Source organism: Salminus brasiliensis, chromosome 8, assembly GCF_030463535.1.
Source record: "Salminus brasiliensis chromosome 8, fSalBra1.hap2, whole genome shotgun sequence".
NCBI classification, from domain to species: domain Eukaryota; kingdom Metazoa; phylum Chordata; class Actinopteri; order Characiformes; family Bryconidae; genus Salminus; species Salminus brasiliensis.
Window position 1 is genome coordinate 2,496,898 of NC_132885.1, and position 22,969 is coordinate 2,519,866.

The following is a 22,969-nucleotide window of genomic DNA, read 5'->3' on the forward strand; positions in this document are numbered from 1 at the left end:
TTCTACAGTGTGATGAAATCAATGACCTTTCACATGTAAAGTGAAGGTGATCACCACTACACTACAAACAGCACAAAGCATTCGTGACCCGTACAGGGATCAAACCCACAACCTACAGCTGTGCTATCAGCACCACCACTACACCAAAATATTCTGTACCGCCCGGCATTAATCAGCACCCGCATCCTGAGACTGCAGATCAGCGGGAAGATGACGGTAGGGCTGAACACCAGAGCCCTTCATTACTCACCCGTCATTGTTCACGTCAGTCACCTCCACTGCGTTCCCGAAATAGGCCGCCATCTGAGAGGGAGAATGCAGAGACAGCAGGTCAGGGTCTGTATAGACTTTACACACTGAGGAGGCGGAGCTACAGTCTCTCATTAGGGTGAATATTAATAACGCTCTAAATGTAGGTATTGTGATATACACTGAGGAGGCGGAGCTACAGTCTCTCATTAGGGTGAATATTAATATTAATAACTCTCTAAATGTAGGTATTGTGATATACACTGAGGAGGCGGAGCTACAGTCTCTCATTAGGGTGAATATTAATAACGCTCTAGATGTAGGTATTGTGATATACACTGAGGAGGCGGAGCTACAGTCTCTCATTAGGGTGAATATTAATAACGCTCTAGATGTAGGTATTGTGATATACACTGAAGAGGCGGAGCTACAGTCCCTCATTAGGGTGAATATTAATAATGCTCTAGATGTAGGTATTGTGATATACACTGAGGTGGGACACACTTGTGGGTGGAGCCTGGAGAGTGCAAGAATGGAAATAGTGTATTTTGCATTGAACTTAAAACCATATGAGAAGTTTGCTCATGTTGCAAAACCACAGCAATGATTAAAAAACACTCCGGTCAGTTGGGCTGGCTCTCTCAGGGTCTGGCGCCGTTCCTGTGGTCCGCCCAAATGCTGGGCTTTATCCCAGATATACACACACACACACACACACACACACACACACACACACACACACACACACACACACACACACACACACACCACAATGAATCAGCTCTATCTGATTCAGTAATGCAGTAGCACTCCCACAGCTAGACTCTGGGCTCCACTCTTCAACCTGACTCAGCATTACTGCTTCTTCCCCCTCCTCGCTCTCTCCACCCTCTCATTTGCCTCCCAGAAACACGGCTGTAAATAGTTTCCAGATGTGTGAGCGGATTTAGGACATGCACTGCTGGCTTGTAAACAAATAGCGAGGGGAAACTGGGGCAGGCCCGCAGCAGCCACAGCACAGGCTAGCGCCAGCACGCCAGCGCTACCTCGTTCAAGCTGCACCCTCATCGGTCAGCCAGAATAATAAGAACAGAAGAAACACCCCGAACAGAAGAATTTACCCAGGAACTGATTTTAAACTGTCTTTGTGTCCATTTTTGTGGCTCGTTGATACAGTCAGCACTTGGGTAATAAGCATTCCGCTTGCAGTTCCAGTGCAAAACTAAAGGGGGCGTCACACCGGACTAAGCTGAGCGACAACGACCATGAGTGGAAGTGTATAAAGTTCTGGGTGTGTGGCTTTAAATATTGTAATTTCCCAAAAACATAATCATACTAGAAAGGTCATATTTACTCGATCATGCGATGATCAGCCTGAAAATATAAATAAATTCTTAGCCCCTCTATTACATTATTAGGCCCGTTTTTACATTTATGATTGTTTAATTTTTATTTTTGACCGTTTGAGTGTTTACATTATTGCGAAATTCTTACAATGTTAAAGCAGCTTTATGTGAAAATTGGTATTCTTTCTGCATCTGGGCTCCCCCTACAGTTTGGGAGTATAATTTACTTTTACTCCACTGCCAAAAATACAAATCACGCTTTGAGCGCCTCCCTCATGGACAGACAGCTGCACACATGCATTTCTGGACAAGCTGGAGAATGAGGCGGTTGAGTAACTCTACAGGATTTTACACTAATATGACTCTATGGGTTCTGCAGCGTTACACAGCAGCAGTTCTGGAGAGAGGTTCTCCTCCTGCAGCTCCACCACCAAACCTCCATAGTGCAGTAGCAGCAGCAGCGCTCCGGAGTGGGAATGACGGAGACGCCCTTCTCCCCCTGTTACAGTCAGTGGAGCGTCAGCATGATCCTGAAGCTGCTGATTTAAGCTAAAATGCTACATATTGTTGCTTTAATATTGTTGTGGTGATATAATAAGCACAGAAATGTAACAAAATGATGCACTAAATTCTGAAAGTGCAGTTATGTAATAGGGTCTGACAAATGACTGACCTGAAATTATAATAAAACATAAAAATATAATAAAGTACAACATTATTAGTAAAAATAATTAATTAATTAATTAATGGCCAAGACCCTGTTTTATAATATTAGGCAAGGTATTACATTATTAGCTTTTATGATACTGTATTGTACTCCTGTATTACACTCCTGGGTGTTTTTACACTACTGGGATTAATACAGTAAGATGCAGGACGATGAGAAAAAGTAGGCAAGTGATTATCATCTGCAGCAGAGTGGTCAAACACCCAACCAGACTTCTGTCTGAAGCTTGTAGATGGCTGCCAAAGGAATACGATCAAGGTACGGCTTGCTATGGGGTCATTTACCCACGGATGGAAAATATATTTTCAGAATAATATATTTATAATTTATGAATATACATATATTTATATTTATAATAATTAATTTCTTGATTGATTCATGACATGCTAAAAAAATGAATTCATGACATCATTGTTCTACTAGATACAAGCAGGGTTTTAGAAACCACTTGTTTTTCTGCATTGGACTCCCAGCAGGCCAACAGAACAGGGTGAGGAAGCAGGGTGGTGTGGGGAAGCCGAGCTCGCTCACTCACTCACCTGCTGGCCGGTGAAGTTCACCATGGACTCCATATTTCCCCCATTAAAAATGTTCACCTGGAAAGACAGGACGAGATAAGATGAGACCGAAGGCAGAACCACAGACACTGCACAAAAGAACCCGAGTGTCTTAAGAGAGCCATGTACTCACATAGCCCAGAGCTTTCTCCCCTCTGGGGACGCCAGTTGCGTAATCTAGAGAGATTAGAGAGAGCAGAACAGGTAAGTCTCTGTGAAGAGTCCTGTGTGATTAACTATAACAATCACAAATAAGCATCTCTGCTACCATACAGCTTCAGATCCGCAGTGCAGGACCAAACACTGGGATCTGCAGGAGCTTCACCAAATTCAGAGGACACCATAAAGCAAGTGAAAATAGCCTCCCGTCAATTTAGGAGTTAATTATCCATGAAAACATCTTACAAATACCTTTCCTAGTAAAACTCTGCCTGTTTCTGATCATTTGTGATGTTTTAAATATGTAACATTTTAACAATTCCATCAATTATTCAACATTTCTGCTAATTAAACAGATCATATTTAATATTATTGGTTTGGAATCATAGAGAGAAATTTACAGAATACAAATTCTTCATATTGTTCTTGAATGGATCAATCAGACGTCTGAAGATTTTCATGCGCCGTTCCGATCCAGGGTATCAGGATCAGGGCCGATCCAGGCATATTTTAAAGGATCAGATACTGGCTATTTTAATCCCTGACCAGTTCCGAGTCTTTATTTTAAGCACAGTGTTCAGAGCGCCACCTGCTGTCCTCAAGGCGCCGTTAACGGACACTACCCCCAGCCGGCTGCAGCAGCAGCAGTGTGGACGTTCTCAGAAGGTAAATAAAGGAGTTGAGGTTCTGCAGTGTGGAGCTATTTTACAGTGGAACCTGAAAACAGACTATAATATCTGACCCTTTATAAAACTCTCACTGAAACGCTCTGACCGTTTTACCAGCGGGAGAACCGGAGAACCGCTCGCTCGCCTTTCTCTGTTTATAAACCAGCACTGAAGAACCCATTCAGAACCGAGTGGAGGCTAATGCTAATGCTAACACACACACACTCACTGTAGAAACCCCAATCACACACACACACAGCACATTCACCCTCACCCTCATTCAACCAGTTATTACACACCAGTAGACCAACAACCACAGATACCAGTCCAGAGTGTGTATCACTACATACACACTCATACACACACACAGAGAGGAAGTGATCAGACTGCAGTGTTGTAAAGGAGCTGGGAGCTGATTGGTCAGGGAGGAGATCAGACTGGATTATAAGATATTAAACACTATAAAACATCATTTTAATAAAAGTCTGACTAAACTAAATCAGACAGTCCAGAAAGTCTGATTATAGAATCTGATACTGAAAATAAAGGATTTACTGATCAGATTAATCAGCAGCTCGTCTGATCTCAACTGTGGGGCTGGATTATTATTATTTATATGGACACAAAGATCAGATCGGATCAGAATCAGCTGATAATCGTAATTAGGAGACTCGGATTGGCTCTAATAACTCCCTCACACCTAATGGTGATGAAGACACCGCCTGATGCCTGAGACACTATTCTACCAGAGAGGATTTTGGTGAAAATAGAATGTTAAAAATTTCTGCATGGTTGCTAAATTGTCTCAAAAGAAAATGTGTTTTTTCAGATAGTAAAAAAAAAAAAATCAAAATAATATATATATAATATAATAACAAATAAATAAATAAATAAATGATATTTATGGTGACCCCTGATTCCATTTACCTCCATCATACAGAAAAGGTAAAAAGGTAAAGGTGCAGGTATGCGTCACTGTACTATGTACAGCGAAATGTGTCCACACACACACACACACACACACACACACACACACACACACACACACACACACACACACACGTGAACTAGGGGCAGTGAGTACACACACACACACCCAGAGCGGTGGGCAGCTAACTCCAGCGCCCAGGGAGCAGAGAGGGTAAAGGGCCTTGCTCAAGGGCCCAAATCCGTTTCTCTTCAGTGAAAACGGTCAGGACAAACGGTCAAATCAAAGTAGGTTAAAGGTTTAAAGATGTAGAATCTAGAACCCTTACCATCCACACCGTCCTCATTAAAGTCTCCCACCGCCACGGAGTACCCTAGAAAAAACAAAGAGGAAATCAACTTAATGACCAGAGATCCACATGGAGACACAAACAGGACTTATTACTGGACATATGTCATTTATTATGATATCAATAACACATCTTCATATTGTGCATCCATAACATTAAGAACAGGTCAGATCAGGTGTGTTTTAAACATGGTCAGCTGAGTCAGCTGAATCACAACGAATCACAGGTGAATCATTAGTGGTTGTGGCTGGTGTGGAATAATGGGTTCCCCAGCCAGGTAAGCCCACCACTCTACTTCAATAACAGGAGCCCTTGGGTAAGACTCCTAACTCCACCTTCTCCACCTGTGTCACATGATTCACAGGTAAGAGCTCCGGAGAAGATGAATGACCCTCAGCGCGCTGACCTCAGCGAGAGATGAGCTTCGACGCCAGGAGCATAATGACCACCTTACACTGTAACACCACAGCAGAATACCACAGGCAGACAGGCTCACCCAGATAGCTGTCATCATACTGGGCGCTGGCTGACTTGGTGGCCCTCTGGTTGCTGTATGGTGTGAGGAACTTCTGGTTGTATCTGTTGATGACTTCAGAGATGTCGTCCGAGATCAGCTGACCTAATGGGAGAGCAGGTCGTTACTCGAATATTCCAGAAAAGTCCAGTGACGATAAATGAGAGCAGATTGGTTTCCTCTGTGCTTTGCTTTATTTAGGCTACAGAGTTTCCCTCCTTCTTAATAAAATGCTCAAGAACTACTAAACTTGTATAATCTCTATAGAAAAGAACTGACCGAGAGAACAGGCTGCTCTGGAGACCCTAAGGTCAATGTGCCCAATGCGGAGTATGGGCAAGAAGGGTATAAAGCTCAGTCGTCTGCATAGTGCTGGATCTACAGTGTTCAGCTGGATTAGAAACTGGTCTTTATGGGACTGAGGATGTACATCTGTGTGTGACATAACCCACAGTGGTGAGAGGAAAGAGGAAATGAGCTGAAGACTTCGTGCTAAATAAAAGAACCACTTCCCTTATTCAGTGCATCGTTGGACAGTCAGACGCCAGCTCACACTGATGATTCACAAAACGCAAAATATTACTGATATCCCATTACTGAACACGCAGGGCTTAACACGCAGGGCTTAACACGCAGGGCCCAACACGCAGGGCCCAACACGCAGGGCCCAACACGCAGGGCCCAACACGCAGGGTTTAATAAGTAGGGCCTAACACGCAGGGCCCAACACGCAGGGCCTAACACGCAGGGCCCAACACGCAGGGCCCAACACGCAGGGTTTAATAAGTCGGGCCCAACACGCAGGGCCTAACACGCAGGGCCTAACACGCAGGGCCTAACACGCAGGGTTTAATAAGTAGGGCCTAACGCGCAGGGTTTAATAAGTAGGGCCCAACACGCAGGGCCTAACACGCAGGGCCTAACACGCAGGGTTTAATAAGTAGGGCCTAACACACAGGGCCTAATAAGTAGGGCCCAACACGCAGGGCCTAACACGCAGGGCTTAACACGCAGGGCTTAACACGCAGGGCCCAACACGCAGGGCCTAACACGCAGGGCTTAACACGCAGGGCTTAACACGCAGGGCTTAACACGCAGGGCCCAACACGTAGGGCCCAACACGCAGGGCCCAACACGCAAGGCCTAATAAGCAGGGCCTAACGCGCAGCACTTAATAAGTAGGGCCCAACACACAGGGCCTAATAAGTAGGGCCCAACACGCAGGGCCCAACACGCAGGGCCCAAACACGCAGGGCTTAATAAGTAGGGCCCAACACGCAGGGCCTAATAAGTAGGGCCCAACACGCAGGGCCTAATAAGTAGGGCCCAACACGCAGGGCCCAACAGGTAGGGCCCAACAGGTAGGGCCCAACAGGTAGGGCCCAACAGGTAGGGCCCAACAGGTAGGGCCCAACACTGATGATTCACAAAACGCAAACTATTACTGAACCCAGAAGGAAATAAACGGGGCCTAATAACACACACACAGGGCCTAATAAGTAGGGCCCAACAAAAGGTAGGGCCCAACAAAAGGTAGGGCCCAACAGGTAGGGCTTAATAAGTAGGGCCCGACACACAGGCCTTTTATACCCCTCTAGCCCACACCTGGCATTAGGTATGGTACCATCAGGGTCATGTTTATCTGCACACATTGGAAGGAGTGTCCAAAAACATGAGGTCTAACGTGTGGATCTGAAAAACCACATTCGGCCTCAGTGAGCGACGGAGACACTAACAGAACCAGGCTGCTTTGGGAGGGTTTCCGCTCTGAAGCTGCTGAAGCCGCTAAAGCCGCTAAAGCCGCTAAAGCCGGAGAGTGTTTCCATTATGTGACAGAGCTGGACACACCCTCTGAGGTCACCACTGAAACGGCCCAGTGAAAATAACACTTTCAACACACTCTACCATTACCACACACACCTAGTCCTCAAGGACCAAACACACACACTGCACAGCTGTACCAGCTTTCCGCCAGTCTCCTAACGGCAGGCAGCCTAAATCCCCACACACACACACGCGCACACACACACACACACACACACACACACACACACACACACACACACACACACACTATGACTCTCTGATATCCATACACACTGACTAAGTCCAGGTTTTAAGATACATTAAAAATATTAAAAGATGCCCAAGCATTTTTTTTTGCATTGCATTAATATGTCAAAAGTTTGTGGACACCTGCTCATCCAATATCTCTACTAATATCCTGTGTATTAACAGGGTTGGCTGCAGTAATAGCCTCTAATCCTCTAGGAAAGCTTAACACTAGATGCTGGAACAAGGTAAAGGTAAAGGTGCATGTATTTGTCACTGTACAGCGAAATGTGTCCTCCGCATTTAACCCATCTGGTAGTGAACACACACACACACACACACACACACACACACACACGTGTGTTAGGGGCAGTGAGTACACACACACCCAGAGCGGTGGGCAGCCAACTCCAGCGCCTGGGGAGCAGAGAGGGTAAAGGGCCTTGCTCAAGGGCCCAACAGTGGCAGCTTGCCGAGCCCGGGAATCGAACCCACAACCCTGTTATCGATATCCCGGCACTCCAACCGCTGTGAAGAGGCACTCAGCCCCACAAGAGCATCGCTGAGGTCAGGTACTGATGTTGCATGGTTATTTCCGCTGCTTCAACTCATCCCAAAGGTATTGGATGGTGCTCCATCACTCCAGAGACCCACCCGGGCCAATGCTGGTGGCTCATGCACTCACGCCAGAGCATCCTGTTCTATATGGTCAGTGCTTTTCTGCGACGATTACGTAAGCTCGTACAAACTACCACTTACCTTGCCAGTAGAAGCTGCCAGGTCCTCCGACAACCACCCGTTTATTCTATCAAAGACAAGAAAACAGACATGAATTAATAATAACTTAAGACTCTGATCTAGAATCTAGAAGGAATCGGTCACAGAAACACAGTTAGGGCTGGGCGATGCAGTAAAACTACTATAATCACGATATTTAAAGATATTTATCATGTCAAATTTACTTCTACTAAATACATCAGTATCCACAGATTCTTAAAAAAATACTATTCAGATACTCTTCGCAACAAAAACAGTGGTTTATTCCAAATCTGCTGCTCTTGATCTAATGAAACCAGTCTAATTACACTGTTGGTAATGAAACAGTGTTCTTTAAGCACCAACACTAGAAAATTGTGCATCATGATGACATAATTTATCACGATATGATAAAACATCGTCATGTTGCCCAGCCCTACACCCAGTGAAGCACTGCTCACTGTGGCAGCCGAATTTAAGGTTGTCTATTTCAGCTATTGGTGCAGCACACTCGCACCCAACAGACTGCCTGTTTAAAAAATAAAAAGCAATACACTTGAAGTGCAGCTTCCAAACATGGTGGAGGTAGTTTCATACACAGTTACAGTCCCAAACGCACTCTGGAGAGGTTCCTTTGAGGTCAGAACATGATCTGATCTTGATCTGACCCAACTATCAGCAGACTGCATCCAGCAACAAGAGCGTCAGTGAGGTCAGGATGTTGGATTACGATCATTACCATCTCCCCAACTCATCCCATCTAAAAGTACTGGATGGAGCTCCACCACCATCATTCCAGAGAACACAGATCTTCCACTGCTCCACAGCTCCTCAATGCTGGGGGGCTTTATACCCCTCTAGCCCACGCCTGGCATTATTAGGCAGCATGGTGCCAATTGGGTCATCATGTTTATCTGATCCAGAGAGTCCTATTCTATTGGCAGTACTTCTCCACAGGGTCTAGACGAGCTGTGTGTGTGTGTGTGTGTGTGCATTTGCACATCTGGAGAAGCTGCTGTGTCTGCACTCGCTCTGCTTTCAGCCGAACTGCACAAACGCTCAGAGCTGGAAACAATGCTGAGGTTTTAATCTGTAGCAGAGAGGTTCAGACTGCTCGGACACGAACACCACTAAACTCCCTCAAATAGTTTAAAAGCTACTCAGCAAAAGACACAGTGTGTTCGGCCCTGCCTCGGAATTCACTGGTGTTAGAAATCCGGCATACAGGAGGCAGGGTCAGGAGGACTGGGGTCAGGAGGACTGGGGTCAGGAGGACTGGGGTCAGGAGGACTGGGGTCAGGAGGACTGGAGACTGGATCTTCAGTGTTGGTGAGTTTATTGAGGCACACAGAGAAGCAGGAGTACAACTCGGCCGATCACGGTCAGTCTAGTCTGATCCAGTCCAGTCCAGTTAGGAATATTTCAGGAGGACCTTAAATACATTGGGAACTGTGGGAGCGGAAATGATGATGAAGAAGAGGAGTTTAGGGAGGGGTAGGAGGGTGAAGAAGAGGAGTTTAGGGAGGGGTAGGAGGGGGAAGAAGAGGAGTTTAGGGAGAGGGATGTGGGGGTGAAGGTGATGGTAAAGAAGAAGAGAAGTTTAGGGAGGGGTAGGAGGGGGATGAAGGTAAAGAAGAGGAGTTTAGGGAGAGGTAGGAGGGGGATGAAGAAGAGGAGTTTAGGGAGAGGGATGTGGGGGTGAAGGTGATGGTAAAGAAGAAGAGGAGTTTAGGGAGGGGTAGGAGGGGGATGAAGGTGATGGTAAAGAAGAAGAGGAGTTTAGGGAGGGGTAGGAGGGGGATGAAGGTGAAGAAGAGGAGTTTAGGGAGAGGGATGTGGGGGTGAAGGTGAGGGTGAAGAAGAAGAGGAGTTTAGGGAGAGGGATGTGGGGGTGAAGGTGATGGTAAAGAAGAAGAGGAGTTTAGGGAGGGGTAGGAGGGGGATGAAGGTGAAGAAGAGGAGTTTAGGGAGAGGGATGTGGGGGTGAAGGTGAGGGTGAAGAAGAAGAGGAGTTTAGGGAGGGGTAGGAGGGGGTGAAGAAGAGGAGTTTAGGGAGAGGGGTGAAGAGTTTAAGGAGGGGGATGTGTGGGGTGAAGGTGATGGTAAAGAAGAAGAGGAGTTTAGGGAGGGGTAGGAGGGGGATGAAGGTGAAGAAGAGGAGTTTAGGGAGAGGGATGTGGGGGTGAAGGTGAGGGTGAAGAAGAAGAGGAGTTTAGGGAGGGGTAGGAGGGGGTGAAGAAGAGGAGTTTAGGGAGAGGGGTGAAGAGTTTAAGGAGGGGGATGTGGGGGTGAAGGTGATGGTAAAGAAGAAGAGGAGTTTAGGGAGGGGTAGGAGGGGGATGAAGGTGAAGAAGAGGAGTTTAGGGAGAGGGATGTGGGGGTGAAGGTGAGGGTGAAGAAGAAGAGGAGTTTAGGGAGGGGTAGGAGGGGGTGAAGAAGGGGAGTTTAGGGAGGGGGGTGAAGAGTTTAAGGAGGGGGATGTGTGGGGTGAAGGTGAGGGGGGTTGATGGTCATCACACAACAAAGGGCGGGGGGGGGTCAACTCTCTGTAAAGGTGGGCGACCGTCAGCACATTCGGGAGGGTTAACTGTATTACTGTATGGTTGGTAGTCAAACAGAAGAAGATGGGGAGTGACCAGGTCAGATCAGCAGAGGAACAGTGACCATCACACACATAAAAAGTAAGATGACCATCTGTTCACTTTCTAAATGTCTGAAAGCCTGAGAACGTAACGGCAGGAAGGGGCAGATTTTCTCTCACTGGGACTCTTTAACTCGGCTGTACTGCTGAGGAACGAGCTCCTACCTTTATAATATCAGCACTGAATCCGGCCTGGCAGAAACCCTGACCTTCAGGCGTGGCGGAACCTGCCGGAGAAACACACGCGCGCGCGCGCACACACACACACACACACACACACACACACACACACACACACACACGAGTATGTACACATAAGCACATGCACAGACATGCTGACAAATGTAAAATGTCAGGAACGTGTGCCACACTAAAAAAAAAACCATAAACACACACACACACACAGGGCTCAGACAGAGGAACTGAGTCACACACTGATCCACAGCGATGGTGTTCATTTATCAGACGCATACAGAGTGTGTATATAATCACCTGAACCACAGTCAGGCCTAATGTCTCAGGAACACTGAGCTGGGTGTGTGTGAGGGGTTATTAACCTGTGTGTCATCACCTATTCTCTCTCATTTTTAGGATTTACTGTTTTACTATCAGGCTGAACAGAAAAATATACTAATTAATGTAAATATTAACATTACGTTAATATTAACGGTAATATTTTTAACGACACGGTTTCATTTGAAAGGACACTTGATTTAAGGAACACAAATGAAGGCTTCACTCAATCTGAATGATCCAGTTTCCTTTTAGCTTCATGCACTGTACTTTTATTAATGCACAATTTGGAGTCTCTCATGTGAATTTCACTAATAATCGCATTATTAGTTGTAATAATGTGCAATAAGCACCTCATTACCACCCTGTTAGCAGATTATTCTGTGCTTTTTAGTCTGTAATTTGTGATAAGTAGAACCTACAGCACCTGAACTGTCCATCACTCGACCTGCAGCTGGACAGATGTTAGTTGAACCCTTTTTAACAACCAAAACACTGATAAGCTGAACCCCTGTACTGAACTCGGGTCATTCTAACAACAACAGAAAAAAAACGACCATCTGGACTGAATCTGTAATGCATACGGACCCATTCGATACTTATTTAGTGCTTTTAATGAGATTTAACTACGTATAATATTAAAGATTTTCTGAAAACAGACCCCAATTATTTTCTAATTATGGTCGTAATTAATACATATTAATAAATCATGAACCAATCATTTAGAAATGTCTAATTCAGGCTTTATGAACAAAGACAACCATAACCCCTTCATTTGTGGTAATATATATATTTTTTTTATATATAGCATTTTTCATAAAGCATGTTTCCACAATGTAAAACCAGTTTAACCAATAATGTGGTACCTTTACCTGTGGTTTATTAGATGTTTACACTGACTGTTCATAATATCTTATTCGAATATTAGGAACTGATTACATTTCTTAATAAAATATAATAATTATTTATAATATAATAATGTAATATATATATATATATATATATATATATATATATATATATATATATATATATATATATATATATATATATATTCATTATTATAAAATATTTAAAATGATATATGTTTAATATATTTTTTTAAATTTAGCAAAATATTGAACTAAACTCAAAATTTACAATGTAATAAATTTCTGTAATGTAATAAGATATTACAAACAACCTCCAGTATTCCCCCTGATCATACTTCCCCCTAAGGGATGAGGCAAAACCAGTCCTGAGAAGAATATTGACCCTTAAAACCCTACATCCCTCTATGTGGTCCCACACATACACTTCAGGTTCTCGTCCTCAAAGGCCCCTAAATACTAGCTGGACACCCTGCAGTTAGAGCGCCCCTCCAAGGGGAGGGGAATTTATTCCATTATTGATTTTGAATTTAGTGCAATATTTCTTTCTTTTTTTTTTAAACATTATTTTACATCTAACGATCAGATCTGTTGTGCCAGACCTCCTCAATATAAGGCGGTACTAATGTTATGGCCGATCGGTGTATATGCCAGTGTTTGCCTTGTTTTGACTAATCATATTTATTTTAATGCAGATATTATTTAAAATCTGGAAAATATTTCATATTAGACCTGATATCAAACATAGCTTAGCCAATCAACTGCATCTAGGGGTCAGTAATCAATCGATCAGGTCACTTTGAAGTTGGCTTAGAGAATTCTTCACTCTTTCAGGTCAGAAGGTCAACGAGCACTGCGCCATCCCCACCTGGTGGACCACCTGACCCAGAACCAGGACGGTGTGTTGACTGTGGGATATTATAAGAATGATCACCATGCTGGAAATTTAATCAGCTAACACTAAACCCCGCCCCTTTTCCTTCCCTCAGTCCTAACCCAGCAGCCCCACCCCCGCCCGCAGTGCTGAGCGTTACCTGAGCGGCAGGGCGAATACTCCACCACTGTGGATCCTTTCTTCAGGAAGCAGGTCCCGACAGGCTCGCGTTCCTTCAAGCCATACGTGCTCCACTGATACAGCGGGGCACACGCCTGCACACGACCAGCACACACCAGTCACACACCCGACATGCTCCATTATTCACAGCTGATTCACAGCACCGGTCAAAAGTTTGGACACAGCGGACTCAACAGAGAAACTAAATGCTCAAAATTAATTCTAAGAGCATTTTAAAAAGCAGAAAGCATGCCCATGTGTTTTCATGCTAAGTGAAGCTGCTCAAGAGTGTGTAACACATAAGGTAGTGGTTAATGCGGGCAGAATTATGCCATTATCATTGTTATCATCATGATAAATTTAGTTGTGACGAACAACAAGTGTCTCCAAGCACATCATGGACATCGTCAGCACTGAAAGAACACTGACCAACAGCAGCACTAGTGTAACTAGTTCTGTTTAATTGGACGTACTCGAAAAACTCTGAATTGTGATCATTTTTTCCAGTGTTTTAAAATGTAAAAAAATAAATAAATGAATCGAAGCAGTCTACAAGCAGATGTGTCCAAACTTTTGACCTGTACAGAACAGTTGTGCACCTCATAATCCTGTTCACTGTAGACTTCATTAGTTTTAGACAGTCTACTCAATAGTCTACAGTATACAGTAGGTTAAACATTCACATCCAGAATACACAAGAGTACAGAGCATGAGACTGTAATACACTACAAGCGTAGGGGGCGCTCTATAATGCTCTATAATGTTCATATGATCCACACGCTCATTCTGACAGACTGTAATACACTACAGGAAGCGTAGGGGGCACTCTATAATGCTCTATAATGTTCATATGATCCACACGCTCATTCTGACAGACTGTAATACACTACAGGAAGCGTAGGGGGCGCTCTATAATGCCCTATAATGTTCATATGATCCACACGCTCATTCTGACAGGCTGTAATACACTACAGGAAGCGTAGGGGGCGCTCTATAATACTCTATAATGTTTATATGATCCACACGCTCATTCTGACAGACTGTAATACACTACAGGAAGCGTAGGGGGCACTCTATAATGCTCTATAATGTTCATATGATCCACACGCTCATTCTGACAGACTGTAATACACTACAGGAAGCGTAGGGGGCGCTCTATAATGCCCTATAATGTTCATATGATCCACACGCTCATTCTGACAGGCTGTAATACACTACAGGAAGCGTAGGGGGCGCTCTATAATGCTCTAATTATTCACAGTCACTCTGAATATAAGCCCTCAGCTGAATAATAACTGATAAACTCATAAAATACAATATAATTAAGAACACTGCAACTGTAGGTATAATTGTGTGTTGTTAAGCAGCCGAGCAGGTTTACCAGGATGTGCTCTCCATCAGAGCGAACTGTAGCTCCGAACCACTGACTGGACTTGAACTCCATCTGCACGCCATTCTCACGGCGGTCATCTGAGTGAGAGAGAGAAAACAAACTGCCGTTAATTATAATTTTATGAATATTTCAATATTATCACAGCATTCTGTTCAGTAGCAGTTGTTAATTAATTACAGTTCAATTAATAATCAATCAAGACACCTGAACCAGAATCTGACAGATAGCAGAGATGATCATGGCTGGTACCCCCTGATTTAACCCCTCCATTCATTAAAATCTTACCTATATAAACACCCAAGTATTTACTTGTCATTGCTCTCACAGTTAGAACCCAATTTATCAGCACTACAGCTGGTAAAGCACTGTGGCATTACAGGTCAGAGGGCGCTCTATAATGCACTATAATGTTCATATGATCCACATGCTCATTCTGACAGACTGTAATACACTACAGGAAGCGTAGGGGGCGCTCTATAATGCACTATAATGTTCATATGATCCACACGCTCATCCTGACAGACTGTAATACACTACAGGAAGCGTAGGGGGCGCTCTATAATGCACTATAATGTTCATATGATCCACACGCTCATCCTGACAGACTGTAATACACTACAGGAAGTGTAGGGGGCGCTCTATAATGCACTATAATGTTCATATGATCCACACGCTCATCCTGACAGACTGTAATACACTACAGGTAGTGTAGGGGGCGCTCTATAATGCACTATAATGTTCATATGATCCACATGCTCATTCTGACAGACTGTAATACACTACAGGAAGTGTAGGGGGCGCTCTATAATGCACTATAATGTTCATATGATCCACACTCTCATTCTGACAGACTGTAATACACTACAGGAAGCGTAGGGGGCGCTCTATAATGCACTATAATGTTCATATGATCCACACCCTCATTCTGACAGACTGTAATACACTACAGGAAGCGTAGGGGGCACTCTATAATGCTCTATAATGTTCATATGATCCACACGCTCATTCTGACAGACTGTAATACACTACAGGAAGCGTAGGGGGCGCTCTATAATGCTCTATAATGTTCATATGATCCACACGCTCATTCTGACAGACTGTAATACACTACAGGAAGCGTAGGGGGCGCTCTATAATGCTCTATAATGTTCATATGATCCACACGCTCAATCTGACAGACTGTAATACTCTACAGGAAGCGTAGGGGGCGCTCTATAATGGATTTAACCCCTGATTTTAACCCCATCCACCCACTACAACCGCATCTACAGACCCTTTAACAGAGTATTTACCCGTCAGTAATCACTCGAAACATCTCAAACGAAGGCAATGAGTCTCCAAACACAGAAGTGTTGACTCAGCTGATCTCTAAATCTCGCTCAGCGGCAGATCTGCTGCAGGGTTGACCGTCTGGATGTTAGGATTTGTTGGATGGATTTAACTGGGTAAATCTGGGCAAATCTATTCCAGCTAAACTGCTCCACCGCCTTCAACACACACCTCCGCCCTCGCTGTACTGCGCCGCTAATGTGGTGAATTGCCTTCATCTGACATCACAATCCAGCCCATCATCTTCTGACCCCAGGCGTATCGGTCCTGACCACACTGCTCATCTGTACTTCACACCCAGTCTGAGAGGTGTGAAAGTTACAAAAGTGTGCTCCTTTCAACAGCACTGGTACCTCACTTCCTCTGTTGCACCACATCAACACGCCAGCTCACCAGCAGCAGCTCAAACTCCCCGTAGGTGAAGAGATCTGTTGCTGCGATAGGTGGGTCGAGAACACGGGTAATGACTCTGGGCAGGAGATGCCCCTAGATTCTTTTGTGGCCATTTGCCAACCTCACCACAGAACTAACTCAGGTCGGACAGAAAGCTCACTTATAAACATCTAGAAGAAAGCGTAGGGGGCGCTCTATTATGCTCATATGATCCACACGCTCATTCTGACAGACTGTAATACACTACAGGAAGCGTAGGGGGCGCTCTATAATGCTCTATAATGTTCATATGATCCACACACTCATTCTGACAGACTGTAATACACTACAGGAAGTGTAGGGGGCGCTCTATAATGCTCTATAATGTTCATATGATCCACACGCTCATTCTGACAGACTGTAATACACTACAGGAAGCGTAGGGGGCGCTCTATAATGCTCTATAATGTTCATATGATCCACACACTCATTCTGACAGACTGTAATACACTACAGGAAGTGTAGGGGGCGCTCTATAATGCTCTATAATGATCATATGATCCACACGCTCATTCTGACAGACTGTAATACACTACAGGAAGCGTAGGGGGCGCTCTATAATGCTCTATAATGTTCATATGATCCACACACTCATTCTGACAGACTGTAATACACTACAGGAAGTGTAGGGGGCGCTCTATAATGCTCTATAATGTTCATATGATCCACACACTCATTCTGACAGACTGTAATACACTACAGGAAGTGTAGGGGGCGCTCTATAATGCTCTATAATGTTCATATGATCCACACGCTTATTCTGACAGACTGTAATACACTACAGGAAGCGTAGGGGGCGCTTTATAATGCTCTATAATGTTCATATGATCCACCCCTGTTGTTTTGGGCTGAATAAAGAAAGTTCACTGTTGCATCATCATACACTCAGACACCCCAGCTGTTTTCTAACAGCAGCCAAAAGGAACTGGACGAAGTGTTTGTTCCACGGCGGCGCTGAAAGAATGATAAGCTGCTCCCTGTGGAAAAACAAAGGAGGAACTGAAGGAGCTGTAAATGTGCACCGCAGAACAAAACGGAAGTCACCAAAGAAGGATTCCTGAGCTTATCCTTAAAATAATAAACACAATAAATTAGGCACAAGTCCCGAAGCGTCGTGTGTGGGTCGAGGTGGACACGATCCTGGTAGAGCTTCTCTGGTAACGGCTTTGGTTTCTATCGAGAAAAAGACACATCTGACATGCGTTCCCCAGAAACACCGAGATCTCCCAGCAGCTCACAGTCCAACTGCCAAGCTGCTGCAGCTCTTTCAAAAGGGAACTCCACGCCTGAACTGATTCAGCTGACTCTACGCTTGGCTCTCGTCCTCTCTGTGTCGACTCAGCACCTTCACTTCAGACCGGCAGAGACGCCGAAGCTGCCGAAGCTTCAGGGGCGCGAGAAACTGCTGAAAAACCAGAGAACCAGAAGTGCAAAAGCAGCAACAGCCTCAGCGTCTCAATGAGTGTCTCAGCGATCAATGAGGCAAGGAGTTCAAACACAATATGGACAAAAGTATCCGGACACGGATTCATGAGCGAGTTCACCTACTTACTGACACAGGTATTTGGCTGCACATGCACAGGATGCACAACTGGACACTCGGGAGCAACCATACAGGAGTCTACGGTCACCATGCCGACCATGCCATCTGGTAGATAGAGGGGTATGAAGCCCACCAGCACTGGGAACACTGGGCTGTGGAGCAGTGAAGCAGACTTCTCTACCAGACCAGTCGATACGTCTAGGAGAAGTCTGGGTGGCATTTTTGATCTGTAACTAATCATCCATTATACGTATCTGACCTAACTAAGGCTCTCATGAACAAATGCCATCAAATCCTCACAGTAATGGTCCAAAATCTAGTATTCAGCCTTTGCAAAAGACTAGAGGCTGTTACTGCTGCAGCAAAAGGAAAACAAACATCCTATTGTTACCCTGGGTTACAAAAACAACTCTGAAGGAGCAGGTGTCCACAAACTTTTGGACACAAGGATGTGAAGGTTATTACCAGTGACTGTAGAAAACATGGCCGACTTCCGTTCTATAGAAATGAGGCCAGGACTGTCAGCCGTGTTGTCAGATCTGCCACCAGAATCTGTGCAGTAAAGACCAGAGGCGGAGCCAGACTCGCCCACTTATGAGGTAGGCCTGCCCCCTTCTCCTAGACCGAGCCTCAGTGTCTCAGACCGTCTTCACTGAGCTTCCAGCGCAGAAGCAGAGCGGATTTCCGGTAAGTTAAAGTTAAAGTGCAGCTCATGTAAGTTCCTCTACAACTCTACAGGACCATGCAGATTCTGCAGACGACCGGACTCTATCAGCCAAGGCTGTCTGTCAATCACCTCACTCCTAAGTGCAGCCCCGCCTCCTTACGAAAGAGCAGAATAAGGGTTAAAAACTGATTCCTGGGGGAAATCATGGAAAAAAATGGGCCAACATCAGCACAGGGAGACTAACTGCTGGAATTCGGAGACACTGGAGATGGACACACAGAGGGAAATGGGCGGAGTTTTGTTACTGAAACATATGGAGATGGGCGGAGCTACACAGCATTCTGCAACGAGCTTTAACAATTAGTATTAGTAGTCATTAGGGGGTAGCAGTGGCCTCTAAAGGTTAGAGGGGTGTTCTTGGGACCGAAAGGTTGTCAGTTCGATTCCCTTGACTGGCAAGGAAGTCAAGGAGGAGGGGGAGTAAAGGAATGGTGCTTTCTTCTTGCTCAACATCCACAGCTGAAGAGTCCTTGAGCAAAACCCCACAACCCCCAATCGCTCTCCAGGCGCTGAGGTGGCTTTCCACCACTCTGGGGATGTGCAATGACCATTCTCTGAACTGTAGATGACTCTAAAATAACTTAGAAGACCTCACAGTTTGGTTCTTGTCAAAGTGTCTCAGATTCTTACCCTCGTCCATTTCTCCTGCTTCAGCACCTTCATTACCCCCAAGAACTGACCATTCACTCGCTGCCTAATATGTAGATCCACCCCTTGACGGATGAAGCCACTGGTACCAGATCATCAGTGCTATTTATAGTCACCTGGCAGTGGTTTTAATGTTATGGCTGAACTAAACAGTCCACTGTGATTGTTGAGTTCTAGCTGGTGGAGCTGAACAGTCAGAAGATCAGCACCCAGACCAGGTGGTTCTTCTCCCTGCTCTTCTTATCTGACGGGTGTTCTGTATATTCAGGGCTATGGATCGGCCTTAGGTGCAATGTAAAGGAGAAGCGGGCTGAAGTCTTGCTCCATTTAAAAGGAACGTGGCGTCATCCAGTCCAGACATGCCAAGAAGTAACTGCTCACCAAACAGAGAGAAAGTCATGCCTGAAATAACACCATAAAAGGCAATGTACACACCTCCGCAGCCTGGGCCTCATGCACGCAGAGAACATACACTTCTAATGAGTGAATTCAGCTGCTTTGGGGTGCTCCAGTTGCTGATGCAGGCGTTCACACAGAGCTGGCGCAGTTGAAAAGTACTGACCAGTAGAATGGAACGGTCTGGAGGAGATGTTTAAAGGGCATGAAGCTCCCCCAGCCCCAGCATGGAGCTGTGGAGCAGTGGAACTGGGTTCTCAGGGGTTATGATGGAGCTCCATCCAGTTGGAGTGGCAGGACTAATGTCCTCTTGATGCTGGATGCAATCAAATCCTCCTCACCGTATTTACTGTATCACTCTAGAAGGTACACCATACACCCATCAGCCCTACCATGCCCAATATTGGCTACTGGTGCCCCTCTTTTGACCAATCAAGGAATGGACCCCACAAGGTGGTGTTCTGGTATGTAGATCCACCCCTCGACTTTACTGTCATATTCAGGTTCTCAAGGGTTGTGATGGAGCTCCATCCAGTTGGAGTGGCAGGACTAATGTCCTCATGATGCTGGGTGCAATCAAATCCTCCTCCTACGCCATCATGGGTACACCACACACCCATCAGCCCTACCATTAAAACCATGCCCAATACTGGCTATTGGTCCGATCGAGGAATGGACCCCACAAGGTGGTGTTCTGGCATCTGGACACCTTCAGATGTTAGCAGCAGCTTCTTTAAGCCCTGGAAGTTGTGAGGTGGGACCACCATGACCACCACGGTTGCTCATCCTTGGAGCACTTTTGGTAGGTACTGACCACTGCATACCAGGAACACCCCTGCCTGATGTTCTGGAGATGTTCTGATGACCCAGTCATTGTCTAGAACCTCACAGTCTGGTTCTTGTCAAAGTGTCTCAGATTCCTACGCTTGTCCATTTCTTCTGCTTCAGCACCTCCTTCATCACCTTCAAGAACTGACCGTTCACTCACTGCCAATCTGTAGATCCAGCCCTCGACAGATGAAGCCACTGGAATCAGATCATCAGTGCTGTTCACGTCACCGGGCAGTGGTTTTAATGTTATGGCTGTGTGTCCAGTCCGTTTCTAGAAGGTGCATGAACATTGTGTTGAGTGTGGGCTGTGGTCGAACAGTTTTAACACTGTAGCTATGAGGCTGGATACTTCTGGCTCAAGATGTCCAAAAGTATACAGACACTTTGAATAAGTGAACTCTACTACAATACTACAGTGCCACTGGAGCACACTAAAAACACCCATGTCTAACGTCCACAGCAGTTCTCAAAATGACCATGTTTCTCAAAACATCTCCAATAAAGCGTCAGAGCTCAGCAGAGGGTAGCCAAAACAACCCGAGCAGCAACCCAGCAGGAACCAATCAGGGTGTAAGCAGGAACTGGTCAGGAACCAATCAGGAACCAAATTAGGATCTAAGCAGGAACCAATCATGAAACAAGCAGGAACCGAGCAGAATCTAAGCAGGAACCAATCAGGAACCAAATTAGGATCTAAGTAAGAACCGAGCAGTAACTGACCAGGAACCAATCAGGAACCAAATTAGGATCTAAGTAAGAACCGAGCAGTAACTGACCAGGAACCAATCAGGAACCAAATTAGGATCTAAGCAGGAACCAATCAGGAATCAAATTAGGATCTAAGCAGGAACCAAATTAGGATCTAAGCAGGAACCAATCATGAAACAAGCAGGAACCGAGCAGAATCTAAGCAGGAATCAATCAGTAACCAATCAGGATCTAAGCAGGAACCAATCAGGATCTAAGCAGGAACCAATCAGGATCCAATCAGGAACTAAATCAGGATCTAAACAGGAACCAATCAGGATATAAGCAGGAACCAATCAGGAACCAAATTAGGATCTAAGTAGGAACCAATCATGAAACAAGCAGGAACCGAGCAGAATCTAAGCAGGAACCAATCAGGATCTAAGCAGGAACTAAGCAGGAACTAAGCAGGAACCAATCAGGATCTAAGCAGGAACTAAGCAGGAACTAAGCAGGAACCGATCAGGATCTAAGCAGGAACTGATCAGGATCTAAGCAGAAACCGATCAGGATCTAAGCAGGAACTGATCAGGATCTAAGCAGGAACTGATCAGGATCTAAGCAGGAACTGATCAGGAATGCTCATTTTACACTTGAATACTGGACTGTATGTAAGTTCTAGTAAATGGGACGATTATTTAATGAAGGCAATGGTTCTATATAGAACCCTCTCAATACAAAGAACCAATTACGTCGACGTCTCCGCCATTCCCACTCCGGAGCGCTGCTGCTGCTACTGCACTATGGAGGTTTGGTGGTGGAGCTGCAGGAGGAGAACCTCTCTCCAGAACTGCTGCTGTGTAACGCTGCAGAACCCATAGAGTCATATTAGTGTAAAATCCTGTAGTATTACTCTACCACCTCCACCCACATGCTGCTCCACCTTCAGATCAAGCTTCTGACTGTAGGGGGAGCCCAGGAGCAGCATATTGCTGCTTTAAGAGGTTCTGTTCCTGCTTTAATGGGTCTTTGAACTGGTGGAAGATATGTTACCAGGAATTAGCCAGAAAAAGTGCTGACTGGTGAACCAACACACACACACACACACACACACACACACACACACACACACACACACACACACACACACACACAGGTTGACTAACATGTATCCTCATAGTGACCTTGGATGGTATCAGACAGCCCAGCTGCCCCCTGTTCTTCCCCTGCAGTGGGAAATTCCCCACACTGTGTACTACACACACACACACACACACACACACACACACACACACACACACACACACACACAGCTGGTTAAACACCACATCACCACTTTACAGTCATTACACACCCACCCCTGCCCTGAACAGCACAGGCAGGATGTGATGGACACACACCCCTGCGTGATTACTAGAGATCTGCACTGATGGTGGTGGTGGTGGTGATGGTGATGGTGGTGGTGATGATGATGGGGGTGTCGGGGAGAGATGGCAAGTTGCTGGTTTTAATAATACACAGTGATAATCATACCAAACTGATGACCGTGTAGAATTCCTGTCTTTCTAAACAGAGCTGGTGGAAGTACATAACTCTACTGC

General features: G+C 45.3%; 1 protein-coding gene across 1 annotated transcript in view; it reads right to left on the reverse strand.

Moving 5' to 3' along the window:
* itgav (integrin, alpha V) overlaps nt 1–22,969 on the reverse strand; it is a 53,097-nt gene that overhangs the window by 22,817 nt on the left and 7,311 nt on the right. The window contains exons 3-11 of the mRNA XM_072685368.1: nt 14,764–14,852; nt 13,363–13,477; nt 11,112–11,173; nt 8,309–8,354; nt 5,480–5,602; nt 4,963–5,007; nt 3,013–3,056; nt 2,862–2,918; nt 251–303 (exon numbers count right to left, since the gene is read on the reverse strand). Of these exons, the coding sequence (XP_072541469.1) occupies nt 251–303; nt 2,862–2,918; nt 3,013–3,056; nt 4,963–5,007; nt 5,480–5,602; nt 8,309–8,354; nt 11,112–11,173; nt 13,363–13,477; nt 14,764–14,852 (634 nt within the window). The remainder of the gene's footprint in view (nt 1–250; nt 304–2,861; nt 2,919–3,012; nt 3,057–4,962; nt 5,008–5,479; nt 5,603–8,308; nt 8,355–11,111; nt 11,174–13,362; nt 13,478–14,763; nt 14,853–22,969) is intronic.